We start from the raw sequence: 18328 nt of genomic DNA, 5'->3' as shown, positions 1-18328 counted from the left end.
AAAAAAGAGAAAAACTGGTGATGAAAGTGAAACCGAAAATAAAGAGACTAAAATAATTGTGTTGTTTATAAATATTTAACTGGACAAAAATAAATTCTGTTTAGTTCATATATTTTCAATACATCTTTACACCCCGTTATATACAATAAGCTACTCTTTTTGTCTTTGTCTTAATCGTTTGCATATTTTCATACAAAAGGAGCTTTTCACACTTATAAGAGCTGAAGATTTGGCGACACACACATTTGTTGTTGTCTTGGTTGTGGGTTTTTAAAATGGTCATTTACATTTGAAAGGATTGTGAATCTAGTTCTTCAAGAAAATTGTAGCAAACCGTAGTCAACTTTAATCAAATGAAACTTAATTTCCCAACAACAAAATTGTGGCTAGTGAAATTGCTGAGTGGCTAGTAACTTTGGAAAACAACTAGCCACGGTGGCTGGTGAGCAACAGTTTTAATATCAGGCCCTGATGACGTCATACATATTGTACGGCCAGAGATACTGCATTACGGCAAGCTCTCGTCACTTCCTTTTTTATCTTGAGGCATCAACAACACAACTGACAGGTTCTCCCTGTCAATACATATGCTAGAAAAGAGTTTGCTAATGTTGAGCTTGCTAATGTTGTTGCTAAAGTTGCTAATGCTCTGACATTCTGATTCCACTTCGGATGCCATCAAGCGGGATTTCTAGTCGTAGTCAGTCCTTCACTAACCAATCAGCATTTATTAGCAGAATGCTAGCGTATTATGGGCAACAACGACTCACCCTGTAAGAAATCTAAAGGATATAAGTACTCGTTCATTCAAGTTTCGATCTATAATCCATATTGAACATGCAAAAACTACAATCAAATGTGAGATTTCTCTACGACAATAAGGTGAAAGAGACAAAATTAGCCGTTTAGCTCCATAGACTCCCATTCATTTTGCACTCGACCGCGATCACTCCCAGTGGAACTCTGGTGTAACTGCAACACAATTTGGTACAGTGGGGCTTCATAGGGAGTGGCCAGGCTGTCCTTAAACAGGCTCTGACAGAACCCTCCGCTGCCATCACACAGGCCCCACTGTTTGATTATGCCAGATCTGCAGTATTTGATCTGGCCTACAGATGGCCCTATAGACTATGATTACAAGTCAACCCAGTCCAGGCAGGAGGCCTGCTGTACAACATTGATAACGTCTACACGGGTCGCTGCTGCTCTTGGCTTCATTCTGTGGTCTAAACACAGAAATAAGGCTAACAGATCTGCAGAGACATTTTACATTACATGTAGTCATTTCCAGAGCGACTTACAGTAAGTACAGGGACATTCTCGCCAATGCAAGTAGGGTGAAGTGCCTTGCCCAAATCAAACCAACAACCTTCTGATTAATTGCCCGACTCCCTAACCGCTCAGCCATCTCTTGACAGAGACACCATTATGTGTCTATAGTGATGATTTATTGCTGTTAGATGCACTTCTGATCCATGGGCCTATGCACTATTTGTATGTCGCAATATTCCTATATGTTTAATGTATGCACCTCCCTGCCAAAGTAAATTCCTTGTTTGTGCAAACAGTCATGGCGAATAAAATCCCTTCTGATTCTGATTCTGATTCGATAAAAGCATTTTAAATGAATTCAATAAAATGAAATGTAAAATGTAATGTGTTGCATTTGCCTATAGTGTTCTTTTTTAAACCTGGTTGCAAAAAGCAAGTGTAGCCGGTGTGAATCGGTGAAACTCACTCCTCAAGTATGTAACAGGCCACCCGCGTCATTCAATAGCTAGCTTTTCTTTGGCGTAGCTGGTAGTGGTGGCGCTTGGGAAGTCAGAGATGGCATGTTCGATCCTTGGTGAAGGATGAACACCGTCTGGAAAACTCTGACAGAACTTGTAAGACCACGTCTGTTACATACCCATCACACAAGGATTTCATATGCCTTGTTTAGCCTACCCTATGCTTGTAACATATGCCTTGTGTAGCCCACCCTATGCATGCCTTGTGTAGCCTACCCTATGCATGTAATATATGCCTTGTGTAGCCTACCCTATGCATGCCTTGTGTAGCCTACCCTATGCATGTAACATATGCCTTGTGTAGCCTACCCTATGCATGTAACATATGCCTTGTGTAGCCTACCCTATGTATGTAACATATGCCTTGTGTAGCCTACCCTATGCATGTAACATATGCCTTGTGTCAAGGCCGTAGCCAAGGAGTCAACTTTGGGGGGGACGAAATCTGATGGCGAGTCTGAGGGTTCCCTCTCTGAAAGCTTTTTACGTTTAGTTATGAATATGATTACACTTGTTAAGATAATTTCGGACAGCATGCGTGGTTGCCTGTCGTAGAGTAGCACATTCATATTTTATTTATATTTTTATATCAATATATTGGGGGGGACAATTTTACCAGATTTGAATATTTGGGGGGATATTTATTATGATTATGGCTCTGCTTTGTGTAGCCTATACATGTAATAATCAACTTCTCTATTTATTACATGTCTTACTTGTTTTCATTGTCTCCGAACTTTTAGCTGTGTTTATTGAATATTCTGACTGTTAGTAGGCTACATTGATCTCTTGACATCCTTTTGTATCATATTTTGGCCCGTGCAGCTCGTCCCATGCCTCCACGCTCCACGTTCTTAGAAACACTTAATGAAAAGTATTGGAACAACAGACAGACCGGGTGACGTCAGAGACATGAGTGTGCCAATCATTTCATTTAGGGGATTTCAGTAATCCCATGTCTGACACGAGCTCTTAATCGGAATAATTCAGCATATGGCGAGAAATCTGACAGCCTGGGCAGCTAGCATGTTCAAGTTTGTCATGGCAACCATAGCCCATAATGAGACCATCTGTAGCACACGGGCCTTGTCTGCTCTCACGCGCCTGAGTTCGCATACGCAGACACTAGCCTAATGTCTGGAAGGGATTTTAGAACGTATTGCTCGAGATTAAGAATTGGCCTGCATACACACTGAATTTCAACACACCGTGTCTCTACATTGTACATCCGAGTTTGCGCACTAAATGCACCCAATGTCTGGCGGCACAGAGAGACAAGAGCGAGCGTGATGATTGTACGTGAGAGCGGCAAACACTGACCCGAATCTCCGGGAGCTTGAGGAACGAACGGACACGTTCACGTCGATAGACAGATAGACTGTCTAGCCGACAGACAGCAACAGTTGTCATGGCTTCGATCAACTGAGCCAGTCCTCCAGACAAATACTAACAGGAAGGCAGTGCTGTTGCGGAGTAGCGCGCCTCATTGAATCTGTTGTTGCGCTTCCTGCTTGTCATCAACGTTATTGTGATTTGGGGCAGATTGTCCTGTCAGCCTTTTAGTGGAGAAAACGTGTTACGTTTTACTCGTCATCTCGTGGAATTAATTATCTGTATTTGTCTTTCATCATCACCATCAATCTTATTTTGTCTGGTATTTTTCTCTCGCTTAAGGAGAATCAAGACATTGAGTTGCTCATGTTTCGGCGAGGAGGAGGCTGGGCTGTTGCGTCTGCTGGGCACAGCAGCTGTGGTCAGACTTGACAACCCCGGGATTACAGCTGTCGTGTTGACGCGGGGAAGGGGCCAGAAGACCGCTGCAACCAGGCGTGTCGGGGGTGATTCCAGTGACGCTCGGAGCTCTCTGCGGAGCCCCCTTTCAGCCACCCCACCCACATTTAGGGTGCTTTGGATGGGGGGCAAGCAGAGTACGGCAGGGCGGCCGCGGGGTGGTTTTCCCGGTGTCTCAACGGATGACAGTGCAGTGCCGCCCTCGGCCCATTTCGGGCACTACCGACCGAGCGGAACTATGGGTTTCCGCAGCCGCTCAGTGAGCTCCGTGGCTGGGATTGGAATAGAACACAGTCCCGCGGTTCCCTTTGGATTTTACACTCCCAGAGGAACGGCCTCGGACAGAGCCGGAGGGGGGTCTGGCACGAATGCTGCTCACGGTAACGGTTATCAGGAAACGGTCGGCGGACATCACACGGACGGTATGCTCTATTTAGGATCTCGGGGGTCGTTGGCAGATACCTTGCCCCTGCATATTGCCCCGCGGTGGTTTAGCGGCCACAGTGGTAAGTGTCAACACACGGATCCCCTGCACGTATCTGTAACCCCTTCATAACGAGGCTAACTGGGAGTAGGCTACATGACATCAATGCAGATGTCATTAAACTCTCCCAGCCATGCACACACTTTGTGTGTGTGTGTCTTAGAAGTAAATCAGAGAAGTGGATTAGGAGAAATGATGGTAAATATGCATAATTATATAATTCCTTTGTGTCTGAGTGCTGTTATCTATGATAGAGGTGGGATTCCTCGGTGCAGGGGAATGGGGTAAAGCATAAGCTAAAATGATTTTTTGTAATGTTTGTTTTCTGCTTGGAGTGTGTGTTTGTATATATGTACACTGCCTTGGCTAATCATGTCAGGGGGGGGGGGGGGGTAATATGGGGGGAGGGGCAGAAAAATAGTTGTGTCACCATATTTGTCATTTTCTGACTCTGATGGTACTTCCCCCTTATACAAACAATAAATAATTCATTTGATCATAAAATGAAATCAGAGAAGTGCAGTGTACTTCCTTCGACTGTTAGTTTAAGGCAGCCCTGGAACTGTTGTGAGAAATGACACCAATACGTCGTGCTGAGTCAGGTAGCGTCTGATTAGAGAGAGAGATACAGGAGGGGAAGGACTCATGGATATCATCCGCTTAAATCTATCCACAATATGTCTGTGACCGGGCCTGTCAGTCCCTGACGACACTGCTGCTGTCTCCAAGGGCTCGTTATCAAAGCCCAGACCGGCGGTCTCACAGGAGAACCAAGACTCAGATGTCAACATGCTCCTCGTTACTGCCTAGCTACTCTGATGATGCTACCAGAGGGAACAGACAGCATCTCAGGGAATGGGGGGGTGTGATGGTTAGTGGATGGGGGGTTGGAGGGTTGGAGGGTGGATGGTTAGGAGTGAAGGGGGTGGAAGGTTAGGGGGTGAGTCAATAAGGAGTTTAAGGGGTAAAAGGGTAAGCGGGTTATTGCGGAAGGAGTGAGAAAGGGTGGAAGGTTAAGGGAGTCAGGGTTGAGGGGGGTGGGAGGTTGAGGGAGTCAGGGGTAAGGGGTGAGGGAGGTTGAGGGAGTCAGGGTTGAGGGGTGAGGGGGGTGGGAGGTTGAGGGAGTCAGGGGTAAGGGGTGAGGGAGGTTGAGGGAGTCAGGGGTAAGGGGTGAGGGAGGTTGAGGGAGTCAGGGGTGAGGGGATCCAAGAGTGAGGACCCTGCATGTTCTGCTGATGTGCTCTCTCTCTTTCTTTCTCTCGTTTATCTCTCTATCATAAAGGGATAAAACAAAGGGAGGAAACAAATTCCCCTCTCCATTGTGTCTGTTTGTGTGTGTGTGTGTGTGTGTGTGTGTGTGTGTGTGTGTGTGTGTGTGTGTGTGTGTGTGTGTGTGTGTGTGTGTGTGTGTGTGAAATATGGATAAGGTATGTTTAGAATGTAGGATCCTGTATGATCCTAACCTAGTAGTGTTACTGTGATCACTTGGAATTGAGAGTACTGTTAAAAAGGTAATTCTACAGGTACTCAAGTCATTATACTAGTATTATAAGTGAGCCATAAGTTTATAAATGGGGTTTCTCTGTGTTTGTGCGGCATTAGGGCCATCTGAGCAGGATAACCTGTTGGATGCAGTACTAAGACACATACAGAAGCAACATGATAATCAGCAAGCAGACAGGCAGACAGACACACAGATGCAGGCAGTAATTTCATGATCACATTCCATGATTCAGCATGATCACGATGTACATATGCATATGTGACAGGTATGTAACAGTAGCCATGCTCCGTCACAACAAGGCTCGTTTGCCACTCGCTGGGCTCGAACGCACGACCTCCGAACTGCCAAGCGTGACCACTACCAACGACGCCAGAGAAAAACTAGCTATTCGTTGACACGGGTGACCTGTTACATTCCTGAGGAGTGAGTTTCACAGGTTCACACCCGATACATTCACCCCTCTGAAATTCACTCCGGCGGTTAGCTGACGCTAACCTTGTGAATCCGGGTCACGGCACCAATGTGACGGGTATGTAACAGCTGTAGCCACGTTCCGTTACGACAAGGCTCGTTCGCCACTCATTGGGCTCGAACGCACGACCTCCGACTTGCCAAGCGTGACCACTACCAACTACGCCAAAGAAAAGCTAGCTATTCGTTGACGCCGGTCCCCTTTTACATACCTGTGGAGTGAGTTACACAGGTTCACACCCGTTACACATATCCAATAATGCTTTTATCACTATACATGTCACAGAGTCTGGTGATGTTACCAACCTCCTTGGTGCTGCAACAGCATTATTATTTTATAAATATAGAATTTATTCAATATTCCTGACTGAAAGGATCTGGTAGGAACCATCCTCAGGACAAATCAAATAAAATCTTATGTATTTGTATAACCCTTTTTACACGCAAGCATGTCACAGAGGGCTTCACATGCGCCCATAGAACTGCCCCTCAACCAACCTAAACCCTCAAGGACAGCTCAGCAATAACAACACTATTCGTAGCAATCCTAACCCAACAGCTACAGAACTCGACACAACTACTCTACGAGCAGCTGGTCAACACTGACAAAACTAAGAGTTGTTTTACTACAAAACTGAGCTGACCCAGGAAGCCCCTGGACCAACTGTTCACTGTTTCTCAAAAGCCAACTAGATGGAAAGGTAATTTCATGCAGTCATGAAAGGTCAGGTGTTTAGCCAATTATGAAAAACACTTAGTCAACCAGACCCACACCCAGACCCAGACCAGATCAGACTACATCCAGACCAGACCAAATGCAGACCAGACCAGACAATATGCAGACCAGACCAGACTATACTAGACTAGATCCAGACCCGATCCAGAATAGACCAGACTAGATGCAGGACAGACCAGACCAGACTAAATCCCGACCAGACTAGATCCAGACCAGACTCGATGCAGAACAGCTCAGATCCAGAACAGACCAGACCAGACCTGCTCGACCACTAGAGCAGGTCTCCTGTCTCTGGTGACGCAGCATTTCTTGTAGGAGGGTTAGAGGGAGGAATGAAGTAGATAAACAAGCCCAGTGTCTGCAGCCTCCATGCCTTTCCCTGCAACAGCAGAGTGTGTGGTGTGTTTACTGTGTGAGGCCAGATCATGATGATCTCTCGGTTGATTAGTGTTGTCATAGACACTGATACGAAGTCTGTCAGCAAAGAAAACTGTAAATAAGAACATATTTCATAGTTTGAACACTGTGACATTGCTTGTGAAAAGGGCTACTGAAACTAAATTTGTTTTGATTTGAGTTTAGTAGCTTTTTTACCAACCCTTCTTAATGTAATTAGAATATACATTCTCTCTCCCGCTCTGCATCTCTCCCTCTCGTATGTCTACATGTCTGTCACATACACACAGACACAGATGTATTGAACATTTCTGCATTTCTACATACATACAGTACACTTGTGTTGTGTCTGTGTTCCATGGCAAGTTTGTAGAACATCTTTTTTCAACTGTCTATCTGCAGGATTCTATAATATAGGTCACCATCGTGATTTATTTCAGTTTTCTCTTTAACTTGCTCTTACACTCTCTCCATCTCTGTCTCGTTTTTATTAGCTCCATCATACATCACACTGCACACAGAGGCTCATGTGCACACACATGCCTGTGCACATATGCATGCACACACAAACACACACACCACACACGCAGACACAAACACACTGTACACAGGGAAACAAACGCAAATGCACACACCACACTGTTCAGAGGGAAAGTGCGAGACCAGGGGTTGTCTGAGGCAGGTCTTCAGTTGCTGTGACAACTGCATAGCTGCCTGCCGTGGCTGGTTTTAGTATGCTGGATCTTTTACCCCCCCCCCCACACACACACACAATGTCCTGACACTCACTTCCTTCGCACCCATACGTACACACACATACGCACTCACATGACACACATGTACATTGAAAAAAGGTCAGTACTGTACAATGCACATTCTTTTTCTCTCACACACACCTTCTCACTGACTCGTTTTAGACACAGACAGGCACAAGCCTGTGTGTGTTCAGTCACACACACACACACACACACAGGCAGACAGACAGGCTGACAGACCAATACATAGACAGAAACAGAGAGCCAAACCAACAGATGGACAAGCAGGCAGTCAGACAGACAGACCAGCAGACAGTCAGACAGACCAGCAGTCATATCAGCAGACAGTCAGACAGACAAGCAGGCAGGTAGACAGGCATATAAAAAGACAGTGCATGTAGCTGGCCAATTAGGAGTCAGGGCCTTGGCACCAGCAGAGCCATTGGTGACCGTTGCCATGGGAACTTAATCCCTGTCATCATACATAGTTCTAAAGATAAACTTCAGCAGGGTTAGTGTGTGTGTGAGGGTATCAGGAATAGGTGTGTGTGGGTTAGGGTTAGGGCTAGGTGTGTGTGGGAGTTAGGGTGTCCTCTATCTGTTGGCAGATCTAACATTTTGGGGTTGATTGTGCTTCTAGCAAAAGCTCTCTTTATTGTTCTCTTTCTCCCAGTTCCTCTCTCTGTCTCCCTCCATGTTTTTCTTTATTTCTCTCTCACCTATTTTCCCCCTCTCTCCCGATTTTCCCTCCCTCTTTTTGTACTTTCCAACCCCTCCCAGCCTCTTGTATTTAAGGTTATATTACCTCCAGCAATCAGGGCTAAACTAATCAAACTAAACAATACGTCTCTCTCAGTCTCTCACTCTCTTTCTCCCCTTCTCTTCATCTTCACCACCTCAATTCCTTTCCCTCTCCCCCTCTCTCTCTTTCTCTTACTGTTTCCCTCTCCCCCTCTCTCTCTGTCTCCCCTTCTCTTATATACCTCCTCATTTCCTCTCTCTCTATCTCTCCCTCTGTCTCATTTAGCTGTTTCCATGGAAACTGCTGCTCTTTCTGGTAAGGTAAAAAGTTGTCAGGAGTTGTGTGGAGTTGGCAGTGATGCAATCAAATGGCAGGTACCATATTTGGGCATGGTGGTCATGATTCTTCCACACAGGACAGGATCTTCCTAGACACGGTGGGTCCACCATGATGAAGCACTGATCACTCAGTCAGCAGGATGACTCAGTAGATACTAATGATGATGTGTGCCATTTAAAGGCTGAGATTTTGTCCTGTTATCCTTGTTGTTGTCAAAAGGTACGTAGATATGTGAGTGTGAACTGACAGCAGGGACACTTCTCCAGAGACAGCTGAAAATCTGATTTCTGATTGGAACTTTGTTTTTCTGCTTTTCTCCATGTTTTCTTTCTCAATTTCTCAAGATATACTTTGTCTTTATGCTTATCTCTGTGTCTCTTTCTGTTTTGCTGATTCTGTCTGTCCAGTGTCTATCGCTCCTCCTCCTCATTCCTTTTTTGTTTCCTCACCTCCTCTTTCAGTTCACCCCCCTACAGTTTCCTGATGTGTCACTGTGTTATCTGTCTCGTCTACTGTGCCTCTCATCTCCTTCATCCCATCATCATTCTGGCTTGTTTATCTTTGTTATCTTTACCCCTGCTAACCCCTAACCCTCTACTCCTGCCTCTCTCTACTCCCATCCCCTGCTGTGTCTTCAGTCCACTATTCCTTTTCATAACCCCACCCCTCTCTGCCCCTCTCTCCCCCGATAATATCTCTCTAGTGCCCCTATGAAGACCCTCACCCCCTCTCCCTCTCTCCAACCCCCTTATAAACCCTGTTTACTTTCTCTCTCAGCCTGTCGATCACTGTTTCTGTCTGTTCTCACTCTGTCAATTTCTGTCTCTCTCTTTCTCTCTAACTGACTCTTTCTATGTTTCTGTGGCAAAGGACTAAGGCTTGACTTGAGTGTCACAGTGACACAGTGTACAGGATGGTATTGTCTGGCTGTGCTTTAATCAAGCATAAGCAGAATATCACAGACAAGATGCTTGTGGTGCATTTGTTACATATCTGTTAATTATTTTTTAATCCACACACACAGGCGCACAGACGAACGCACGCACACACACACACACACACACACACACACTACCAAGCCTCTTTAGCTCTCCTGGTATGTCTGATCACTCCTTCCATTTTTGTCTCCTTTTGTCCCCACGGAGCATCTGGAAATAGCGGCCTTGGGAAAAGTGGGGCAGCGAGGGGTCTAGTCTACCCACTACATTCACTCTACCTAGTTCATAGAGTCTGGTGGAGAGATGGTCTGGTGGAGAGATGGTCTGGTGGTAGTGTTGTCACAAAAACCGATACTCCGGTACCAAATCAATACTCAAACCCCAAAAATGGTACAATATCAGAATTTCTGAATTTACGGTGGTACCGAGTAGCAGGTCTACCCGGTGCCCTTAAAGAGTACCGGGTCTACCCAGTACCCATGCAGAGTTGGATGCTGACAAGCCCAGTGTTGTCAAAAAATCTCACCAGAAGTCGCTATTGGCTCTCTGAAAAGTCGCTAAAAGTTGCTAGATTTGTTACTAAATTAAATTTGTTGTCACAAGGGAAGGCGAAAAGTCACAAAATCCAGCAACAAAGTTGTTAAATTAGCAACACTGGACAAGCAGATAATGCTGCAAGGGCTCCACTAAAAGTTGACAACAAGAAAAGAGGAAGAGTCACGTATGGAAATACTTGTGTGGTGCAGATGACAATGAGAACATTGCAAACATCACCGTTCATGTCCTTTATGCTTTGCGGCAAACTGCAAATGCAATACCTAATACTGGGGAATACAAAAGGAGAGGGAACAACAAGTTGAACACCTTTTTACAGAGGCTTTTAGATTACATTGTTTTCAGAAATTTGTGTATTTGAGTTTGGGATGTATATGAAGCATGTTGAATCCAGTCTTTCTACTTCTTAAAGTCAAGATTTATATTTATATTTGAACTCTACAAATGATCTCTAAGTCATCTGCTGAGTTTGCTTAATGTCTACACTCAGTCCACACACAATTTTTGCCTTTAGGCCTACATGCATTGTGATTGTATTCATGTTATGTTGTTGTCATGAGTAGGCTTGGCTATTGTAGGTGACTGTTACTGTCAACAAATGAGAGTTGTTCAGTATTTTTTTTTTATTGCTTTGGTTTCGAAAATGGTATTGAGTACTGAAATTGTGATACCGTGACAAAACTATCTGATGGTCTATCTGACTATCTGAGATGGTCTGGTAGAGAGGTGGTTTGGTGGAGAGATGGTCTGGTAGAGAGGTGGTTTGGTGGAGAGATGGTCTGGTGACTGGAGAGCTGCTGGTGGAGAGATGGTCTGGTGACTGGAGAGCTGCTGGTGGAGAGATGGTCTGGTGACTGGAGAGGTGCTGGTTGAGAGATGGTCTGGTGACTGGAGAGTTAATTGTAAGTAGTAGTAGCTGCTATATTGGGATGCCTAGGTATTCCTCAGTGGTTAGAACATTTGACTACTGATCCAAATGTTGCAGCTTTAAATTCCCCTATGAACATCGCTTTGGACAAAAGTGTCTGCTAAATAAACACCTTTGTTATTATTACTGGTTCAAACAGAGAGCCATAACACTCTGGGGTCTGACTCAGACAAATACCACTGTACACACAGATTTCTTTGCATGATAGTCCAAAAGGGACTACATTGGTAATCTCAGATCAGGATTGATTATGTCTGTCTGATTGATCCTTTTTACCAGGGTTCCAGTGCCCTGTATGCTCCAAGTCTGTGGCATCCAATGAAATGGAGGTCCACTTCATCATGTGTCTCAGCAAGCCCCGCCTCTCCTACAACGGTAAGACTCACTCTTCTGGTCCTCTCTTTGACAAGACTTAGGCCGAATCCCAATTCTCTGCCCTAGCCCTTACCCCTACCCCTTCGTTTTGCGCGTTCACGTGAGAGTAAGGGCTGTCCCAATACTCGTTTTGATCGAGGGGTAGGGCTAAGGGGTAGGTGTACATACCCTTAAAACTAAGTGTTTTGAGGAGCTTATTTCAAACCAAGGGGTATGTGAATACTGCGCAACCGGCAACAATGGCGTCCGGATCATACAGAGTCCCCTAAATGTAATATTTTCATCTTAAGTAATTGATTAAAAAATTACGACAGTCTTGTTTTGTGCCGTACACAGTCCTGTACATATATATTTGCAACCATGTTCTTAATTGAAACGTTTTAAAAAATCGTTAGTTTCCTACACTAACGTTACATTGCTGATTTGCACAACAGTCCCGCATTTCTCTGACTAGCCTTGAATGGACTCCATGCATGTCTACAGTTTTAACTAAACTCCATTAGCAGCGAATTTCGTTTGATATCAGTGCATAACACTCCTTGATTTGGAGACATCGATATACGTAACCGTAACCAAGTGATGTCTCATTTCATAGGAGTATGTTTTCACCCCTAGCACTTACCCCTTAGTGTCGAGGGACAAGGGCTAAGGGTAAACTAAGGGTAGGGGTAAGACAGAGTATTGGGATCGGCCTTAACCTTGAGAGACAGATGGATTAGCGAGATCACAACTATGCAAGAATCCATCCTGCCAAGCTTCAAGTTACCACAGTGGTTCGGACCAATCACTCCTATGAGGAACTACTGGCAGCTAAAGGCATCGTTGAAGTTAACCGTGATCGACGGTGATAGAGAGATGGTTCATCCAATCACCTGCCAAGTGGGTTTTAGGGTTAACTGCCTGCCTTTTTCCAAAGTTTTCAAGGACAACTTTCCATATGGTTATGTGTAACCACCATCCGGTGAATCAGGTTGGATAAGTCTAGCATTAATAATTGTAATAATCATTATGCATTTCACACCACAAACCTTGTGAATTTGATCAGAAATGGAAATCCTTTACGTAGACCAACTAAAGGTTCTGACAGATTTGATTGCACTGGTCACAATGGTGCTCTTAACATACTGTATGTCTTTGTAATCGCATGAAATGAAACTGTCTGTTTATGGTTTATGATAGTGTGTGCTCACATGCTCACATCTAACACATCTATCTTACTTACTTACCATAAAATAGCATACTACAGTTAGCTGGGCCCTCCCGTTCCCTCTGCCCAGATCTAAGGTATTATGGTCTGTCTGTTTTGTTGCCAAGGGCCTCCAGGTGAATGTCACCTGGGACGGCTGAGATGGCCGTCTTCTGCCCTTAGCAATAGGTTTGATTGGCTACCTGCTTTAGTGACAGTTGTTTGTATCTGGATTTGGGATGCACCGAATCCAGGATTCGGTTTCGGATTCGGGCGAATATTGGGCTTTTTGACGGGGTTCGGATTCGGGCGAATATTGGGCTTTTTGACGGGGTTCGGATTTGGCCGAACCTTAGAATTTTTTTTCTCAGAATCCGAACCCTACACTTGCACTACACGCCTTACGCTGTTCGACATAATGACGCCGTCGTTGACGGGAAGGTTTTTACGTAGGTGGACTGTTCAATGCAGTAGGCCGAGAGAAAGTGAAAATGGAACTCGTGAGCAGAAAAAGTGTTGTTTGGCAGGACTTTCAGTCAAAAGAAAGCGATTAAAGTCGAGCTACATGTTCAATTTGCAATGCCGATTTGTCTCGTGGTGGCAAGGACCCTTAACAATACACAACATATCCGCTGTTAAAACATTTGCGTAAACATCCAAAAGAAATTCAAGAAATCTAAAAGGCTAATATTTTGGATATTGATTGGATATACACTGCTGTGGACATTGTTTACTTCATCAATTTGTTTACTGTATTAATGGACTGAGGATGGGAGTAGGATTCGGTATTCGGTTTCGGATTCAGTCGAATCTTAACCAGTGGATGTGGTGTTCGGCCGAACCCCAAAAATCTGGATTCGGTGCATCCTTAGTCTGGGTGACCTCAGGTAACCCCCCCTTCCTGATAGTGATCCCAGGTAACCACCCCACCCTTCCTGAAGGTGACTTCCCCCTGAAGGTGACTCAAAATCTCCCTTCTGCCTTCATTCAAGTGACAGAAAGAAAAAACATTAATTTGACACTCATTAGGTTAGATATGATGCCATGGACATGTCTGGCAGTGAGGCTGCCAGACAAACTAACGGCAAAAAAACTAGGAACAGTAGAGAGAGACTTAGAAGAAATAATGGAATACAGAATGATGGAGCGATGGCTGATAAAGAGTAATTTAGATAGTCCTCTCCTGACTTCTCTGTCTCCCCTGGGTTCCAAGTACATTACTCTCTAACTCTTTCCATTCCTCTCTTTCTTCATCTCTTTCTCTCTCTCTGTCTCTCTCCCCCTTTACCTCTCTCCATTGCTCTCTCCCTATTCCTGCCTCCCTCTCTCACAGGGAGATCTGTGGCTTATCTTATTTCCCAGAATGCTCTGGGGTCTATTGTCAATCAGCTTCGCCCCCGACTGTCACACATCAGCAGATCTGGAGTACACACACAAACACACGCACAGACACACACGTAAACACACAGAGGGATGCATAACCCAGACAAACACGCAAACAGAGATACACACACACATGTAGACACGTGCACACACAGACACAAACACACATTGCTGGTGTGTTGTAATAAGTCTGTCTGTGTATTTGTTGATGTGGGGGGGGGATGTGCTGGTGAGTCTGGATACGTTGAGGTGAACCAGAAACACTATGATGCAGAACACAGCAGAAACACTAAGATGCAGAACACACCAGAAACACTAAGATGCAGAACACGGTTAAACAGATTTAACCATATTTATTAAAATATCATCATGCAAAGTCAGTGGTCAGCTCCCATGGACTGGATATGACTACAATATCCCCCCACCACACACACACTTTCCCTCTTAAATTCATTACAATTGACTTCACTCACTCTCAAACTCTGTCATACTCACACTGACACACTTACTCTGTCATTCGTACACACATACACACACAGACTAACTAACACATTCACACACACTATCACAGACTGAGACACACACACATACACTTAATACACGTAACTCACCTATGTGTGTGTATATGCAATATTGTATATAGTAATTCAGGAGGAGGGTAGGAGAGAGAATGAGAGGGCGTGAGAGAGAACAGTAAAAGGGAGAAAAAGGCAGAGGAGGGAGAAATACAGACAAACTGAGAAGAATAGAGGACAGAATGTTGGACAGATGGAGAAAACAAGACGGCAACAGATGAAGTGAGACACAAGACATCAGGCTTTGACTGTAAATTAGCTTAGCTTGCTACAAACCACAACCCCACCTGTCTACACATAACCCTTGTCTTTACCCCCAACTCCAATCTTTACCCACACACAAACACTCATGTCAATACATAACTACAGTACTTCCTGTACTAACCTTAACCTCCATGCTGACCAACACCCCATACCAACCCTAACCCTTCCCAGACCAACCCTTCCCAGACCAACCATAAACCTTCCCAGACCAGCACCAACCTCTATGCTAACCCCAGAACCCCATACCACCTCCAACACTTCCTATATGTCTATGCTAACCCTAGCCTTTACACAGCACTACCCTATAAACACAAACCCCCAACATGTTCTTTTCTTTATAGAAATCATAGAAATATGACTTAATCTTTAACTTATTTAGATCCCCACTTCTCAAGGCTGTTGGGATTGTTCGTGGTTCCAGACCCTCAGATGGGAGCTGGGAGAAGGTCAGGGGTCAACTTGTACAACACTGACACTGATGCAGGGCTGTGGTCTATGGAGTTAAAAGTGCACTGCAGATCATTACTGTGATGTTGTTCTTTCTTGTTCTGTGTGACAGATGATGTGCTGTCCAGAGATGCAGGTGAGTGTGTGATCTGCCTAGAGGATCTGCAGCAGGGAGACACCATAGCCAGACTGCCGTGCCTCTGCATTTACCACAAAAGGTGAACACACTCACACACACGTGCAAGCATGCGCACACAGACTTACACACACAAATGCTGCACACACACACATGCTTCACACACACAGAGACTCACACACACACAGACACAGATTCACACACACATGCTTCACACACACAGAGACTCAAACACACACAGACTCACACACACATACACACACACACATGTATAACGTATGAAACATAAATCATGCACTAATGTGCCCATGCACACAAGTATGACAGTTTGTGAGTCTGATTCTGATTAAACACACACAGTAAGATTGATAACATACAGAAGTGGTTATCTTCATTACCCAGAGGGATCCAATCAGGTTTGTGGTTCAGGATCCTAAAATGTTCTATACTATCATGTGTAATGGGTGTGAACCTGTGAAACTCACTCCTCAGGTATGTAACAGGCCACCTGCGTCAACGAATAGCTACCTTTTCTTTAGCGTAGTTGGTAGTGGTCACGCTTGGGAAGTCGGAGGTTGTGCATTCGAGCCCAGGGAGTGGCGAACGAGCCTTGTCGTGACGGAGCGTGGCTACAGCTGTTACATACCCGTCACACATGCATCCATTGGGACCTGTTAGCATGCTCTCCATAGGGACCTGTTAGCATGCTCTCCATTGGGACCTGTTAGCATGCCCTCCATAGGGACCTGTTGCATGCTCTCCATAGGGACCTGTTAGCATGCTCTCCATAGGGACCTGTTATCATGCTCTCCACAGGGACCTGTTAGCATGCTCTCCATAGGGACCTGTTAGCATGCTCTCCATAGGGACCTGTTGCATGCTCTCCATAGGGACCTGTTAGCATGCTCTCCATAGGGACCTGTTAGCATGCTCTCCATAGGGACCTGTTAGCATGCTCTCCACAGGGACCTGTTAGCATGCTCTCCACAGGGACCTGTTAGCATGCTCTCCATAGGGACCTGTTAGCATGCTCTCCATACGGACCTGTTAGCATGCTCTCCATAGGGACCTGTTAGCATGCTCTCCATAGGGACCTGTTGCATGCTCTCCATAGGGACCTGTTAGCATGCTCTCCATACGGACCTGTTAGCATGCTCTCCATAGGGACCTGTTGCATGCTCTCCATAGGGACCTGTTAGCATGCCCTCCATTGGGACCTGTTAGCATGCTCTTATTTCGGAAAAATCAGTACAGGATGTGCATTAACAGTGAATGAACCCTGTCTTTCAAAGCTGTATAGATTCCTGGTTTGAGATAAACCGTTCCTGCCCTGAACACCCCTCTGACTGAACAGTGTGCTTACTATAACAACTGCTTGAGGTACGAGACACTCACACTTTCTCACATACACACTACACATATCCCACGCACACATTTTCACACAGACTCAAACACATTTTCTTTATGTGTTTAAATATGTTCATTCAGTATCCGTCCCTATCTTCCCCCACAGGTCGTGGTCCTGGTGGGGCTATCTGGACACCACTAAAAAATAATAAATCTGTCTATAATTCCATCAAAAAGACATGTTTATCATATTGATCAATCTATATCGACGGCTCTCATAAAACAGAACCAAGAGTTACTATGAAGCTATATTGTCACTTACAGCCACCTGCATTACAGACCCTCCCCCCATCACTCCTCCCTCCCAGCACTACTGATAACTACCCCACCACCACCAGCAAGGCCAGCCTCTGCCCAGGGCTGGGGGCCTCTATCTTCCCAAATGGAGGCCAGTTGCACACATACTATGGGACCACTGGAACTGTGGGCCACTGGACTCCATCTTGGATCTGGCACAGTGCCCAACTGTTCTGTGGGCCCTAGACCGGAGAGAAGTATGAAGAGAAAAAAGAAGATCTGGATTGAGAGGTGTGCCTGTGTCTGGTCTTCACTGGAACTCAGAGGACCTGGCCTCCCCAACATGGGTCCCCCCAGAAAGCATCCCCAGACAGCCTGTGTCTGGTTGCCCAGGGCTGTGCTACTGTTGGTGTCAGTGTTCAGTCTGTATCCAGGCGTCGGAGTGGTTGGTGGCAGAGTTGTAGCTTGTGCTTCTGTATGTGTGCTTGTGTGTTGGGGCCGTTACAATGTCAGTCAGATTAAATTTACGTGTGTGTGTACTTGGACGTGTGTATTGGGGGGGACTGTGTCCATGTGCTAGGTTAACAGTATGTCAGACACATGTGTATGTGAGGTTGAGGTGATTAGTTTAGTGTGTTATCACCTGACCTACCAATGCACTTGTCAGAGCATGGGGCAGTACGAGTCCGCATCCCGAGAAGGGACATGAAGACACACCACACTAACCTAACTAACCCTAACACACCACACTCTGTTGTTAAGACAGCATTGTTGCCATGCCGTCTGGTCTGGTCTGATCTCATCTAGTCTACTTTTATCTAGCCTGATCTAGTCTGGTCTGGTATCATCTAGTCTGGTCTAATCTAATCTGGTCTCATCAGTCTGGTCT

General features: G+C 45.3%; 1 protein-coding gene across 1 annotated transcript; it reads left to right on the top strand.

Moving 5' to 3' along the window:
* The first annotated feature begins 3023 nt into the window (after positions 1 to 3023).
* znrf1 (zinc and ring finger 1) lies at positions 3024 to 17975 on the top strand. Its single transcript, XM_047033747.1, has 5 exons — positions 3024 to 4087; positions 11709 to 11804; positions 15772 to 15877; positions 17088 to 17175; positions 17309 to 17975. Exons 1-4 carry the CDS (start codon positions 3703 to 3705, stop codon positions 17143 to 17145), a joined length of 645 nt encoding a protein of 214 aa, XP_046889703.1. The 5' UTR covers positions 3024 to 3702; the 3' UTR covers positions 17146 to 17175; positions 17309 to 17975.
* Positions 17976 to 18328: the final 353 nt, after the last annotated feature.

Source organism: Hypomesus transpacificus, chromosome 14 (genome assembly GCF_021917145.1).
Source record: "Hypomesus transpacificus isolate Combined female chromosome 14, fHypTra1, whole genome shotgun sequence".
NCBI classification, from domain to species: Eukaryota; Metazoa; Chordata; class Actinopteri; order Osmeriformes; family Osmeridae; genus Hypomesus; species Hypomesus transpacificus.
Note: the sequence above shows the minus strand (reverse complement) of the source record. Positions and strands in the feature narration are given on the sequence as shown.